The sequence below is a fragment of the Mercenaria mercenaria genome, chromosome 11 (genome assembly GCF_021730395.1).
Source record: "Mercenaria mercenaria strain notata chromosome 11, MADL_Memer_1, whole genome shotgun sequence".
In the NCBI taxonomy this organism is placed as follows: domain Eukaryota; kingdom Metazoa; phylum Mollusca; class Bivalvia; order Venerida; family Veneridae; genus Mercenaria; species Mercenaria mercenaria.
In genome coordinates this window covers 28,625,556-28,641,438 of record NC_069371.1, presented here as the reverse complement: position 1 = coordinate 28,641,438, position 15,883 = coordinate 28,625,556, and the positions used below count along the sequence as shown (strand labels likewise).

The window sequence follows — 15,883 nt, the reverse complement described above, 5'->3', positions numbered from 1 at the left end:
CCAACATATTTGCGATTATTGTCACTCTAAAATGCTAATTTAAAGGCATATGGTCATGTTTGCTTGGTTCTTACATCTTCAGTTGAGTAAATGTATATATGTTCATGTTTAAACTTTTTAGCATGGCTAACGTGAATCGAAAATTTGAAAGAAGCAACACAGTTTATGCATATACAAATACAATACAGAAATGTAATACAAAATTAATCTACTTAGTACATAATATATTTTGTCAGTCTTCTTAAAATAATATTACATTTTTGAAATTCAGCACTTGGATAAATAGCGTGTATCACATGTCAGATCTAAAAGATCAAATGTCGTCATAAAATTATACTTATAAGTTATTCGAAATCTAAAATGTCACACATTTATATAAAAAAAAAAGTTTAAACGGGAAGATTCCATACTTACGAACAATTAATAAGTTTATCTGATATAAGTTCTTAACTTTTAAGTGACCATATATTTTTGAGAGAAATCTTATAACGATGTTTTGAAATGCTGTACATAGATCTATAATCGTGACTTTTTAGAAATGATATGTTCAAAGGGGTGTTAAGAACAAAACTGCATGATTGCAAGACTTCATTCTGTTGTAATGTCAAAATGAATCAGTTTAGAAAATATATCAACATTCAGTCAGATAAACGCCACGTTCTGTTTAGGTATGCATAACAAAACTTCTTTCGCAAGAACATGAACTAACTGACAGCGACAGTGTAAGCTGGAATATAAACTAACGGGTGCATAGGTTGTGCGAAAACTATGCTATATAGCTTGGCCGTAGCGACTATTGAGGCAACCGAGGCACTTGCCTCAGTCATAAAAATGACACTCTGCCAAATATTCATGTTTTTTATTACTTGAACAGTACTGTTATAGTATTTTAATTTTTCCATGTATAAGGAGTCATATTCGGGTTTGTCGTATACAGCTCCTCTGTCCGAAGGAGCTATATACGAAAACGTGTGCTGAATACAGCACCCCGGGAACTATATCCGAAGGGAGCTATATGGGGTGTGACAAATATGTCTTCAATTTTCATTTTGGAATAGGTATGTTATATGACAACAGCGTTAAACACGATACGATGTTATAACTATGTAGTATTTGTGAGATATTTCAGTATCATACTTCAGTTGGTGGTCATGTGATATATTACTGAATGTATGTATTATAGAAATGTATATGCTGAAGCGGCCCACATAAAGTGGGACTCATGCTTATTTGTAAATAAACTAAACTAAACTAAACTTTGCGCATTTCAGATATCTTAATGCAAGTGGTCTCATATTATAGAGATAGTACCCAAATTTTAAATTATGAAAAGCAATTGAAAAATTCTTGTTTGTTGCTTATATATAATATGCAAGACCAAAAAATCTTGAATTGGTCATTTTGAGCATGTTGTTTTAATGTTTTTTAATTTCCATGTAGCCGCTCCTGCAGATAGTCCTACCTATTAAGCTATTGATAATTATTGCGGGAATAACTTCTCTCAATGGCGGAATATTGTAAGATACATGCTTATTGTATGATATCAGAAAATGTTGTAAGTCTAATAAAATAAATTCAGAGCCACTATTTAATCTGAAATTTAGATATAATGTTATTCGAACCATATCATATATCATATATAAAAATAAGAAAAACTATTCAATATTTACCATGAAAATTAACATTACATTGAAATAACTTTTCACTAAGCTGTGACATACAGATGTATGGATGAATACAAGGAAGGATTATTATCTGAGTCATTGAGTGTTGTGGTCTCTCAAGCAAGTTTGACTGTACTTAAAATTAAAAATCTAAGTATAGCACTGAAGGCTATGTCAGGTTGACATATTAAGATATCATTTCATGATTCATGATTCAGACACGCAAGTAAAGAAAAGAAATTTTAATTATCTTCAAACGATTTACCAAATATAATACTAAATCAAGTTTTGCAGTCAAAAAAGTTACTCATTAAGTTACACTAGCATCGTAATCTAAACACGCTAAATGAAACAATATATATACAATACTGTGGAAAATATGGTCTTAAAATGTATGAAGCATAGTGAATGCTGCAAAGTAAGTTTTTGTGCCTTTTTAGTTGTTTGGATCTCATTACTTGGTAATATGGGCATAAGTTGCAGTGTCATTGAATTTGTGAAATAAAATAGGAATAAAAAGGATAACTCCGTTCGAATAATAGAAACAGACAGCAGCCTCATACTGTAAATGAAATGATTTAATGGAAGAGTAGCGAAACAATTTTTCGATTTAAAATTTTAACCTCTTTCAGTCAGCGGTGTGAAGTCTAATTACACGCTTATACACTTACCATTGCTACATTACATACAATGTATTGTTCAAGATTGTACGATACTACACTATGTCTGCCTCTCACATGTACATGTAATTACAGTGTTAAAACCAAGATGTTGTAAAAGTTGCCAATCGTTAGTTAAAAACTGATATAACTTACGACCTAAAATTACATTAAAGCTCAATCTCGATTTTTCTCAGCTACAGCTGGGCTTAATTCTATCAAATATCGAAAGAAGCAATAAAACAGATCAGGCCAGGGTATGAGGCTAGTGCCAATGTTTGTGCATATATTAGTAAACTGTATTTTTAGCTCGACTATACGAAGTATAAGGAGAGCTATCCTACTCGCCCCGGCGTCGGCGTCGGCGTCTTTCCGCGTCCCCACCTTGGTTAAAGTTTTGGTGCACTTTCTCTTTTTTCAACTTATCTCTGTAATTACTTGATGGATTTGATTCAAACTTGAAATACTTATTCCTCATCATCATCCACATCATCTGACATAAGGGCCAATAACTCTGGTACCAATATTTCATGAATTATCCCCCCTTTTCACTTAGATTTTCAGTTAAAGTTTTGATGCACTTTCACTCTATCTCTGTTATTACTGAATGGATTTTTATTCAAACTTAAAATAGTTGTTCAACATCATCACCCACATCATATGACACAAGGGGCATAACTCTGGCACCATTTTTCATGAATTATTCCCCCTTTTTACCTAGAATTTCAGGTTAAAGTTTTGGTGCACTTTCACTCTACCTCTGTTATTACTGAATGGATTTGATTCAAACTTAAAATAGTTGTTCAGCATCATCACCCACATCATATGACACAAGGTGCATAACTCTGCACCATTTTTTCATTAATTATTCCCCCTTTTTACTTAAATTTCAGGTTAAAGTTTTGGTGCACTTCACTCTACCTCTGTTATTACTGAATGGATTTGATTCAAACTTAAAATAGTTGTTCGGCATCATCACCCACATCATATGACACAAGGTGCATAACTCTGGCACCATTTTTTCATGAATTATTCCCCCTTTTTACTTAGAATTTCAGGTTAAAGTTTTGGTGCACTTTCACTCTACCTCTGTTATTACTGAATGGATTTGATTCAAACTTAAAATAGTTTTTCAACATCATCACCCACATCATATGACACAAGATGCATAACTCTGGCACAATTTTTCATGAATTATTCCCCTTTTTACTTAGAATTTCAGTTAAAGTTTTGGTGCACTTTCACTCTACCTCTGTTATTACTGAATGGATTTGATTCAAACTTAAAATAGTTGTTCAACATCATCACCCACATCATATGACACAAGATCATAACTCTGGCACAATTTTTCATGAATTATTCCCCTTTTTACTTAGAATTTCAGTTAAAGTTTTGGTGCACTTTCACTCTATCTCTGTTATTACTGAATGGATCTGATTCAAACTTAAACAATTGTTCAACATCATTACCCTTATCATGCATAACTCTGGCACCAATCTTTATTAATTATTCCCCCTTTTTTTCTTAGAATTTTAGGTTAAAGTTTTGATGCACTTTCACTCTGTCTTTGTTATAACTGAATGAATTTGATTCAAACTTAAAACATTTGTTCAACATCATCACCCACACTGTATTACACAAGCTGCATAACTCTGGCACCAATATTTAATGAATTATGCCCCTTTTTGCTTAGGATATACTTATATAGTGTTTTGATACATTTTATCTTTACCTCTCTTATTACTTTAAGTTGATATTTTTGACATAGACTCAGGCTATTGTGCAATATCTCATCCACAATTTGGGGTCATAAACACTCCAGTGATAGCTCTAGTTTCCTCAATATGCCCATTTCACTATCCAGCATCGAAATAGTCCCAGCACGCTGTCTCCTGTGACAGCTCTTTGTTAACCAGGTTTTCAACGAAAACCTGAGTTATTAGATTGGGGTATGTTGTTGGTCGGGTGGGCGGGCGGGCGGCGGCGCCAAACTGGTGTAAGAGTTAGGGTTAGGGTTTAGGGTAAGGGTTAGGGTTGTGCTTCAAAGTGGTGCACTGTGATGCAGTATACTTTTTTATTCTTATGAAAAGTGTTGAAAACCTGGTTTCGTGGTATTGCCGCAGTTCTTGTTGTAGATTTGTATTTCAGAAGAAAATACAGGACCATAGCAAGGTTGATTTTTTTTGGTCTTAAACACCACGTACCTCCAACTCCTCCCCTTCATAAAAACTGTTACAAATCATTTGCGCAAGTTATTAGCTCATCTGATTTTTTGAAAAAAAATGATGAGTTATTGTCATCACTTGAGCGGTTGTCGGCGTCGGCGTCGGCGTCGGCGTCTGCGTCGGCGTTGCCTGGTTAAGTTTTATGTTTAGGTCAGCTTTTCTCCTAAACTATCAAAGCTATTGCTTTGAAACTTGGAAACTTGTTCACCATCATAAGCTGACCCTGTATAGCAAGAAACATAACTCCATCTTGCTTTTTGCAAGATTTATGGCCCCTTTGTACTTAGAAAATATCAGAATTCTTGGTTAAGTTTATGTTTAGGTCAATTTTTCTCCTAAACTATCAAAGCATTGCTTTGAAACTTGGAATACTTGTTCACCATCATAAGCAGACCCCGTACATCAAGAAACATAACTCCATCTTGCTTTTTGCAAGAATTATTGCCCCTTTTGGACTTAGAAAATCATTTTCTTGGTTAAGTTTTATGTTTAGGTCAGCTTTAATTCCTAAACTATCAAAGCTATTGCTTTAAAACTTGCAACACTTGGTCACCAAACATAGGGTGACCCTGTTTCCCGCAAGAAACATAACTCCATCCTGCTTTTTGCAAATTTATGGCCCCTTTTGGACTTAGAAAATATCAATTTCTTGGGTTTAAATTTTATGTTTAGATAAACTTTTTCTCTTAAACTATCAAAGCTATTGCTTTGAAACTTGTAACACTTGTTCACCATCATAAGCTGACCCTGTACAGCAAGCAACATAACTCCATCCTGCTTTTTGCAATAATTATTGCCCCTTTTGGACTTAGAAAAATCATTTTCTTGGTTGAATATTATGTTCAAGTCAACTTTTCTCATAAACTATCAAAGCTATTGCTTTAAAACTTGCAACAGTTTTTCACCATCATAAGTGGACACTGTACATCAAGAAACATAACTCTATCCTGCTTTTTGCAAGAATGATGGCCCTTTTTAGACTTAGAAAATCATGGGTAGGACAATATTTCTATTATACAAAAAAAATCAGATGAGCGTCAGCACCCGCAAGGCGGTGCTCTTGTTTAGATTGCATCTTTTTCGGTCTCCTACTTACGAGGACATGTTTGAAGAATTATCAGACCTCGACGTTTCAGTCGTTCAGTTAAGACGTTCCACTCTTTAATGAAATTTATTAGCAAGTGCAGTGAGTGATAAAACACTTCTGTTGCATATACATGTCTGAAACTCTGGGATACGGTCAAAATAAATATTTTATATTTGCTTAATGCAGATTTTGGTACTCCTAGTCCTACAGCTTAGTAAATATTTCACAACTGTAATTCATTTAATAATTATGTCTCCCCCAGGAGACATATTGTTTTTGCCCTGTCCGTCCGTCCGTACGTCACACTTCATTTCCAAGCAATAACTGGAGAACCATTTGACCTAGAACCTTCAAACTTCATAGGATTGTAGGGCTGCTGGAGTAGAAGACCCCTATTGTTTTTGGGGTCACTCTGTCAAAGGTCAAGGTCACAGGGGCCTGAACATTGAAAACCATTTCCGATCAATAACTAGAGAACCATTTGACCTAGAACCTTCAAACTTCATAGGATTGTAGGACTGCTGGAGTAGACGACCCCTATTGTTTTTGGGGTCACTCCGTCAAAGGTCAAGGTCACAGGGGCCTGAACATTGAAAACCATTTCCGATCAATAACTAGAGAACCACTTCACACAGAATGTTGAAACTTCATAGGACGATTGGTCATGAAGAGTAGATGACCCCTATTGATTTTGGGGTCACTCAGTCAAAGGTCAAGGTCACAGGGGCCTGAACATGGAAAACCATTTCCGATCAATAACTAGAGAACCACTTGACCCAGAATGTTGAAACTTCATAGGATGATTGGTCATAAAGAGTAGATGACCCCTATTGATTTTGGGGTCACTCCGTCAAAGGTCAAGGTCACAGGGGCCTGAACATGGAAAACCTTTTCTGATCGATAACTAGAGAACCACTTGACCCAGAATCTTGAAACTTCATAGGATGATTGCACATGCAAAGTAGATGACCCCTATCGATTTTGGGGTCACTCCATTAAAGGTCAAGGTCACAGGGGCCTGAACATTGAAAACCATTTCCGGTCAGTAACTTGAGAACCACTTGACCCAGAATGTTGAAACTTCATAGGATGATTGGTCATGCAGAATAGATGACCCCTAACGATTTTGGGGTCACTCTGTGAAAGGTCAAGGTCACAGGGGCCTGAACATTGAAAACCATTTCCGGTCAGTAACTTGAGAACCACTTGACCCAGAATGATGAAACTTCATAGGATGATTGGTCATGCAAAGTAGATGACCCCTGACGATTTAAGGGTCACTCTGTTAAAGGTCAAGGCCACAGGGGCCTGAACATGGAAAACCATTTCCAATCAATAACTTGAGAACCTCTCGACCCAGAATGTTGAAACTTAATAGGATGATTGTTCATGCAGAGTAAATGACCCCTATTGTTTTTGGGGTCACTCCGTTAAAAGTCAAGGTTACAGGGGCCTGAACATTGATAACCAGTTCCGATCAATAACTTGAGAACCACTTGACCCAGAATGTTAAAACTTCATAGGATGATTGAACATGCAGAGCAGATTACCCCTATTGATTTTGGGGTCAGTCTATTAAAGGTTAAGGTCACAGTGGCCTGTTCATGTAAAATCATTTTTTGGAAATAACTTGAGAACCACTTGACCTACAATGTTGAAACTTAATAGGATGATTGGACATGCAGAGTAGATGACCCCTATTTATTTTGTCTCCTATTGACTTCTTGCCTATAGGACTTTGCATTGGGGGAGACATGCGCTTTTTTACAAAAGCATTTTCTAGTTTCTACTGTAGACCTTTATTTCACTGTAAATGTTCATCTTGCTTAAATGTAGATACATTAATACCAACAAAAGTTTTACCACTATTACAAGAAATGGATGTCAGGTTCACATGATTTGATATCCTTTCATGATCGTTTCATGATTCAGACATGCCAGTAAAGAAATTTTAGTAATCTTCAAAAGATTTATAAGATATAACATGGATGGTACCTCCAATTTTTAGGTGTATTTTGACATATCTGTACCTTGTAAGTTTTTTTTTCTTTTTGGTTAAATTTCTTCCTTTTGTTGTTCCTGTCCTTTGGACATGTTGGACTTAGATATTTTTTCTGAGGACTTAGATTTATTTTTAATATCTTCCCTTTGTTGTTCCTGTCATTTGGGCTTCATCAGTCAAAATTTTGCTCCTATCCTTCTCTGATGTAATCCTTCGGGCATGTTCAACATTCTGGCCTGATTTGAAAATAATTTTATTTGAAGTATCTTTAAGAAAATTTCAACTATATTTTCTCATAATTCTTTTGATTGATCTTGATTATGATTTTTTGACCTTCTTGTCCTTAAGTGTAATGATTACAGGTGAGCGATATAGGGCCATTATGGCCCTCTTGTATTGAAATTCCATCTAAAATTATAGTGATCCATTTTGCAATATATATTTTAGGAAATTTCTGAAATAACACAAGAAAACCTTCTTAAAACTTACCACTTACAATTAAGATAAATCAATATGTGACAATTTGGGCTTCAGTTTCTTCTTAAATATATTTTTATGCCCCCAGCATCTACTGATGCATGCGGGAGGCATATAATGATTGTCCTGTCGGTTCGTCCGTCCGTCCGTACGAGGTTAACCAAATGGGACCGTTTCATCTAGCATCTGTACCCCTTTCTACAATAACTTGGTACTAATGCAGATATAACCTGTGACCATTCCTCACCTTCAGACATCACCTGACCTCAGTTTGACCTTGACCTCATTGTGGACTTAGCTTGCTTTATGTGGGCCATCTGTTGGTTAACCAAATGGGACCATTTCGTCTAGCATCAATACCCCTTACAAGAATGAATTGATACTAATACAGATGTAAACTGTGACCATTCCTCATCTTCAAACATCACCTGACCTCAGTTCGACCTTGACCTCCTTTTGGACTTTGCAAAATCTGTCGACAAGGATGCCACTGGGGGCATCAAGCGTTTATTGAACGTAGCTCCTTGTTTAAAAAGCAGTGGTAGTGGTAACGTATTTTAAAGTGCGTTACGGAAAAAAAATCACACTGTCTGACAAATAAAGAAGCAGATTTATTATTATAGTACAAAATAAGTAATATTAATTATGTTTCTGGAATATTTTTTAAATAATTGATGCAATACAACAAGGTTGTTGAAATGGTAACGTAACATAATGTAATGTATGTAACATTTTTTTCTTCCTTCAATAAAATGTTAACGCTATGTCTGCGAACATTACAGACCACATAAAAATTGTTATTTCATTGATAACAACTAATTATATTATTTTATTCAGTTTTAGTGGTCTCAGAATTTTATTCTTTGTTTGTGACACTGGTTTATTTTATGCAAATTAGCTGAGCACATCCAGTTTTTAGTAAAAAAAATACCATAAGAGTTACAAAATAATACATTAAAACTCACCAAGAGACTTTAAGACCAGACCAAAGCTGTTTGGTACGTTTAAATTGATTTGAAACTTCGAGAATGTTATTTTTTAACAAAATTTTCTCATTTTGTAACATTCTCATTAATATTGATGAATATGCAAATTAGTTATTTAACATAAAAATGCTGCTATTTAAAGGCCATGTTTTAGCTCCATTTTGACACCATTTTTATTATTTTATCACCTAAACTGACCAAGATATGACTGTTTATCATCTATATGGTTGACCTTTTCAAAAATGAACTGTTGCCATGGAAACAGTGAAATCATATATAGTTCAAAAGAGTTTTTTCATGGGAACATTTTTAGCCCACCATCATCAGATGGTGGGCTATTCAAATCACTCTGCGTCCGTGGTCCGTCGTCCTTCCGTCCGTCCGTCCGTCATTCCGTCCGTCCGTCCTTCCGTTAACAATTTCTCGTTATCGCATCTCCTCAGAAACTACCAGGGAGATTTTGACCAAACTTTGTCAGAATGATGTATTGGTACCCTAGTTGTGTCCCGCTGAAAATCAGACTGGTTCAACAATTTTTGAATGAGTTATAGCCCTTTGTTTATTTCTATAATTTACATAGATTTATATAAGGAAAAACTTTGAAAATCTTCTTGTCCAAAACCACAGAGCCTAGGGCTTTGATATTTGGTATGAAGCATCATCTAGTGGTCCTCTACCAAGATGATTCAAAGTATTTCCCTTGGGTCTAATATGGTCCCGCCCCGGGGGTCACATGGTTTATATGGACGTTTATAGGGAAAAACTTTGAAAAACCTCTTGTTCAAAACCACAGGACCTAGGGCTTTGATATTTTGTATGTGACATCATTTAGTGGTTTTCTACTAAGATTTTTCAAATTATCACCCTAGGGTCAAATATGGCCCCGCCCCGGGGGTCACATGGTTTACATAGACTTATATAGGGAAAACTTTGAAAATCTTCTTGTCCAAACCACAAAGACTAGGGCTTTGGCATTTGTAATGTAGCATCATCTAGTGGTTCTCTACCAAGTGTGTTGAAATTATCCCCCTAGGGTCAAATATGGCCCCGCCCTGGGGGTTACATGGTTCATATAGACTTGTAAAGGGAAAAGCTTTTAAAATCTTCTTGTCAATAACCTACAACATTCAGATTTGGACCACATGTATGGTTTTGAGTGGCAAGATGAACCTTGACATGAGTTGACCTTGATTTTGACCTAGTGACCTACTTTCACATTTCTGTAGCTACAGCCTTCAAATTTGGACCACATGCATAGTTTTGTGCACTGAAAAAACCTTTGACCTTGACATTGACCTAGTGACCTACTTTCACATTTTTGAAGGTACAGGCTTCAAATTCGGACCGCATTCATAGATTCCTGTTCTGAAATGAAATTTGACCTTGATTTTGACCTAGTGACCTACTTTCACATTTCTCAAGCTACAGCCTTCAAATTTGGACCTTAGGCATAGTTTTGTGTACCGAAACAAACCTTGACCTTTACATTGACCTAGTGACCTACTTTCACATTTTTGAAGGTACAGGCTTCAAATTTGGACCACATGCATAGTTCTATGTTCCGAAATAAAATTTGACCTTGAATTTGACCTAGTGACCTACTTTCACATTTCTCGAGCTACAGCCTTCAAATTTGGACAACTTGCTTAGTTTTGTGTACCGAAATGAACTTTGCCCTTAAGATTGACCTAGTGACCTACTTTCACATTTCTGTAGCTACAGGCTTCAAATTTAGACCACATGCATAGGATTGTGTACCGAAACAAACTTTGACCTTGACATTGACCTAGTGACCTACTTTCACATTTTTGAAGGTACAGGCTTTAAATTTGGACCACATGCATAGATTTGTGTTCTGAAGTGTAATTTGACCTTGATTTTGGCCTAGTGACCAACTTTCACATTTCTCAAGCTACAGCCTTCAAATTTGGACCACTTGCATAGTTTTGTGTACCGAAATAAACTTTGACCTTAAGATTGACCTAGTGACCTACTTTCAGATTTCTCAAACTACAGCCTGCAGACTTGATGCACATGCATAGTTTTGTGTACAAAGAACTTTGTCCTTGAAATTGATCTAGTGACCTACTTTCACATTTCTCCAGCTACAGCTTTCGAATTTGGACCACATGCACAGTGATGTGTACGGAAATGAAATTTGACCTTGAGCTATTCATTAAGACTTGAAATTTGGAACACTCAAAAATGGCACATTGGTGGGCGCCAAGATCACTCTGTGATCTCTTGTTTATTTTGAAAAAGTTGGTCCTGCCGAACAATTTGGTACCTATGAAAAAAAAGTCTAGTGGGGGATGCATGGTAGACCTTATTGGCCCCATTACTATATCTGTTTATTAGTCCCCTACCAGTGGAACACCAAAGGGGACTATAGGAGTGCCCTCCATCCATCCGTCTGCCCGCAAATCCGGATCATGCAATTACTAAAAAATGATTTAAGCTAGGTTCATAAAACTTGATATGTGAATAGAGGGTAATATGTAGATTATGCACGTACATGTCTTATCTTGTAGGTCATAGGCCAAGGCCACTATTGAAGGTCAAGTAAAAATTGATTCCGCTCCATACCATTTACAGGCATTGGTGGACTATCTTAGTGCTACACACAAATGTTCTCCGTTATAAAACAGTGTATTAACACATTATCTATGCAGGTGGGGGGTTATATAGGAATGGTCTCCTTCCGTCCGTCCGTCCGTAACACTTTCGTGTCTGCTCCATATCTCCTAAACCCCTTGAAGGATTTTCATGAAACTTGGATCAAATGATCACCACATCAAGACGATGTGCAGACCTCATGAGTCAGCCATGTCAACTCAAGGTCAAGGTCACAATTCAAGGTCAAAGGTTTTAGCCTTCCATTTTGAGTCCGCTCTGTATCTCCTAAACCTCTTGAAGGATTTTCATCAAACTTGGGTCAAATGATCACCTCATCTAGGCGATGTGCAGAACTCATGAGTCTTCTATGTTGACTTAAGGTCAAGGTTACAACTCGGGTTCAAAGGTTTAAGCCTTCCATTTTGTGTCCACTCTGTATCTCCTAATCCCCTTGAAGGATTCATATGAAACATGGGTCAAATGATCACCTATCCAAGACGATGTGCAGAACCCATGAGTCAGCCATGCCGGCTCAAGGTCAAGGTCACAACTTAGGGTCAAAGGTTTGAGCCTTCCATTTTGTGTCCACTCTGTATCTCCTAAACCCCTTGAAGGATTTTCATCAAACTTGGGTCAAATGATCACCTTATCAGGAACTCATGAGTCAGCCATGTGAACTCAAGGTCAAAGTCACAACTCAAGATCAAAGGTTTGAGCTCTGTATCTCCTTAACTCCTTGAAGGATGTTCATGAAACTTGGGTCAAATTATCACCTCATCAAGACGATGTGCAGAATTCATCAGTCAAACATGTCAGTTAAAGGTCAAGATCACAGCTCAAGGTCAAAGGTTTACCCATTCACTATCCATAACAGTGGTGGGGGATTTAGCTGTCTTTCAGACTGCCTTGTTGATTAAAGGTCAAGTAAGAATATTTTTCCACTCCATAACTTTTAACTGCTTATAGAAGGATTTTTTATTACTACACAGAAATGTTCCCCATGATTAGACTATGTGTCGTGTACATGACCCATAGTTGTTGGTCACAGGTCAAGGTCACCATTGAAGGTCAAGTAAAATTGTTTACGCTCCATATCATTTATTGGTGGATAAATGTTTCCAATGATGAGACATTGTGTCGCATACATGATCTATGATTGTAGGTCAAGGTCACTATTGAAATTTAAGTAAAATAGCTTTTGTTTCTTAGCTCCTAAATGCCTTGAAGAATTTTTAGTCCTAACACTGTTGCCAACAACCACAATGGACAAACACTAACAAAGTTTTCCACTGATAGGGGACTGCAATACTTGGTCACTTGTTTTTATTAGTTTGACCCTTTTTTGGACTTCATTAAAATATCAAGTATTTCAAGGGGCATATTTTCAGTGTTGATATATAAATTTTTATAGAAACTGATGTAAAATAATTTTCATGTGAAGAAATACTGAACTTTTTTTAATCCTGCAGGAAATCTCATGTACTGAAGAGTTGATTGTATTATAACATTACAGATTGTGCTATTTGACCAGCTGATATTCAAAACGTATTTAATTTGAGGTTTCAGTTTATATTCAGACACATATTTTTATTACATGTTTTTCAGTGAAATATATCTGGTATTTTCAAACATGGAATAAAAAGAAAATTTGTTTGTTTTACATGTAAGAACAAAATACCTTTCTCTTACCAGTTTCACTTCTGGATATTCCTTTTGCAAAAATATTGCATCTGGTGTTCACTCGTGAAAGATATTTCAATGTTACACTGAAACAAACAAATATCATCCATATATGATTTTATCCTTTCCTTAAAACAGGTCATGAATATGCAGTGAACAATTTAGAATTTGCATGCCATATAGAGCCAGAAAATGCAGATGCCCAGGCTAGATATGAATGGGCGAAGGCAAAGAGAGAAAGGAGATTAACAACTGTAAGTATATTTAGCTCACCAGAGCACAAAGTGCTCAAAGTGAGCTATTATTTATTATTATTATACCAGATTTATATAGCGCCCTTTTCATGATAAACACGTTCAAAGGGGCTTTACAGCAACTGCAGCCACATAGGGCGCGAAATCATCATCTACTAGTACAGACACAGAGCGATCAGACCAGAGGAACAGAGTGAGATAAAGCCCCCAGAACAGACAGAGAGAACTTTTCAGATACAGACGTGTCCGGCTAACTTAGCCTAGCTCTTTTCGAATAGACAGTCTGGTTCTTTAACGTGCCCAGTGTATAGCCCGGTGTATAGCACCAATACACGCGAAGCCGTCTTTCCTGGGAAGAACCAGTACAGACCTCTAGTTAGGTGGGAGACACTCAAGAGCATCTCAGAAATTTCCAGTACCTGGACCGGGATTCGAACCCCGAACCTCTGGATTGACAGTCAGAATGTTTGTCTCGATGATCTCTTGGTCAGGTTTGAAACTGGGTCATGTTGGGTCAAAAACAAGGTCAGTAGGCCAGATCAAAGGAAAGACTTGTGAACACTCTAAGAGGCCACAGTTGTGACTCAATATTTATGAAACTTGGTCAGAATGATTGTCTTGATGATTTCTAGGTCAAGTTTGAAACTGGGTTATTTGGGGTCAAAAATTAGGTCACCCGTTAAAATCAAAGGAAAAGCTTGTGAACACTTTAGAGACCACAATTTTGACTCAATCTTTATGAATCTTGGTCAGAATGTTTGTCTTGATGATTTCTGGGTCAAGTTTGAAACTGGGTCATGTGGGGTCAAAAACTAGGTCACTAGGCTAGATCGAAGGAAAATCTTGTCAACACTATAGGTACCACAATTTAAGTTGAAACTCCTGAGAATTAATCAGAATGTTTGTCTTGATAATCTGTAGGTCATGTTCGAATCTGGGTCATGTGGGGTCAGAAACTAGGTCACACGGTCAAATCAAAGGAAAAGCATGTGAAAACTCTATAGGTCACAGTTGTGACCCAATCTCTTGGCCAGAATGTTTATCTTGATGATTTCTAGGCCAAATTTGAAACTGGGTCATATGGGGTCAAAAACTAGGTCAGTAGGCCAGATCAAAGGAAAAGATTGTGAACACTCTAGAGGCCACAGATGTGACCCTATATTTATGAAACTTTGTCAGAATGTTTGTCTTGATGATCTCTAGGTCAGTTTCGAAACTGTGTCATGTGGGGTCAAAAACTAGGTCAGTAGACCAGATCAAAGGAAAAGCTTGTGAACACTCTAAAGGCCACAGTTGTGATCCTATACTTATGAAACTTTGTCAGAATGATTGTCTTGATGATTTCTAGGTCAGATTCGAGTCTGGGTCATGTGGGGTCAAAAACCAGGTCACCCAGTCAAATCAAAAGAAAAGTTTGTGAACACTCTAAAGACAACTGTTGTGACTCAGTCTATATGAAACTTGGTCAGAATGTTTGTCTTGATGATCTTTAGGTTAAATTCGAAACTGGGTCATTTTGGGTCAAAAACTAGGCCAATAGGCCAGATCAACTCTGGTGAGCGTTATAGGGCCATCATGGCCCCTCTTGTTTTGTGTAAGAAGTCAATACTACATTAAACAGCTGTGTAAATGCTATCACATTTGAAAAATTTTCAAACCTATGCATTTTTAAGCAAATGTTATATTTTGTTTAAAGCATTTTGGAAGACATTTTCTGAGATATTTGATTGCTATAACTTTGATAATGTTGCGAATAGTACTACAGGGTTCACACAGACTTGAAAAGTTTTTGAATTGGATGCTTATCCTTGAAAACATGGCGAAAAATGACAAACACCCTGAAAAACCGTGAAAAGGACTTGAAATTTGAAAAAGTGTTTGTATTTTGCCAAACACTACTTGAGAGCTTTCTGTTAGCAACTTGTTTTGGTGGAAAAAAGTAGATTTAAACAAAAGAAATAGACAAAATGAAGATAATTTGAAATACAGTAAGCCAAAACAGTACTGGCTTAAATGCAACAGAGTTTACAGATATTAAAGTTGAGACTATAAAATTCTGATATACTTGTTTCTGTTAAAACACGCTTATGCTAAAATGACGTCACGTTAAAGTGCGATGATGTCAATATATTTGTTGCGACCAAGAATGAGCGCTACTATATTTTATCTACTGTTTTATATTTAGAGCATATTAGAATCGAAATAATGTACAGCAAAATCTTGTTTTACTTAA

General features: G+C 36.5%; 1 protein-coding gene across 1 annotated transcript in view; it reads left to right on the top strand.

Annotated features, from left to right (window-relative positions):
* Window positions 1-15,883, top strand: part of LOC123532376 (probable hydrolase PNKD) — a 42,176-nt gene that overhangs the window by 20,297 nt on the left and 5,996 nt on the right. Inside the window, exon 8 of the mRNA XM_053517040.1 lies at window positions 13,535-13,650. Within this exon, the coding sequence (XP_053373015.1) occupies window positions 13,535-13,650 (116 nt within the window). The remainder of the gene's footprint in view (window positions 1-13,534; window positions 13,651-15,883) is intronic.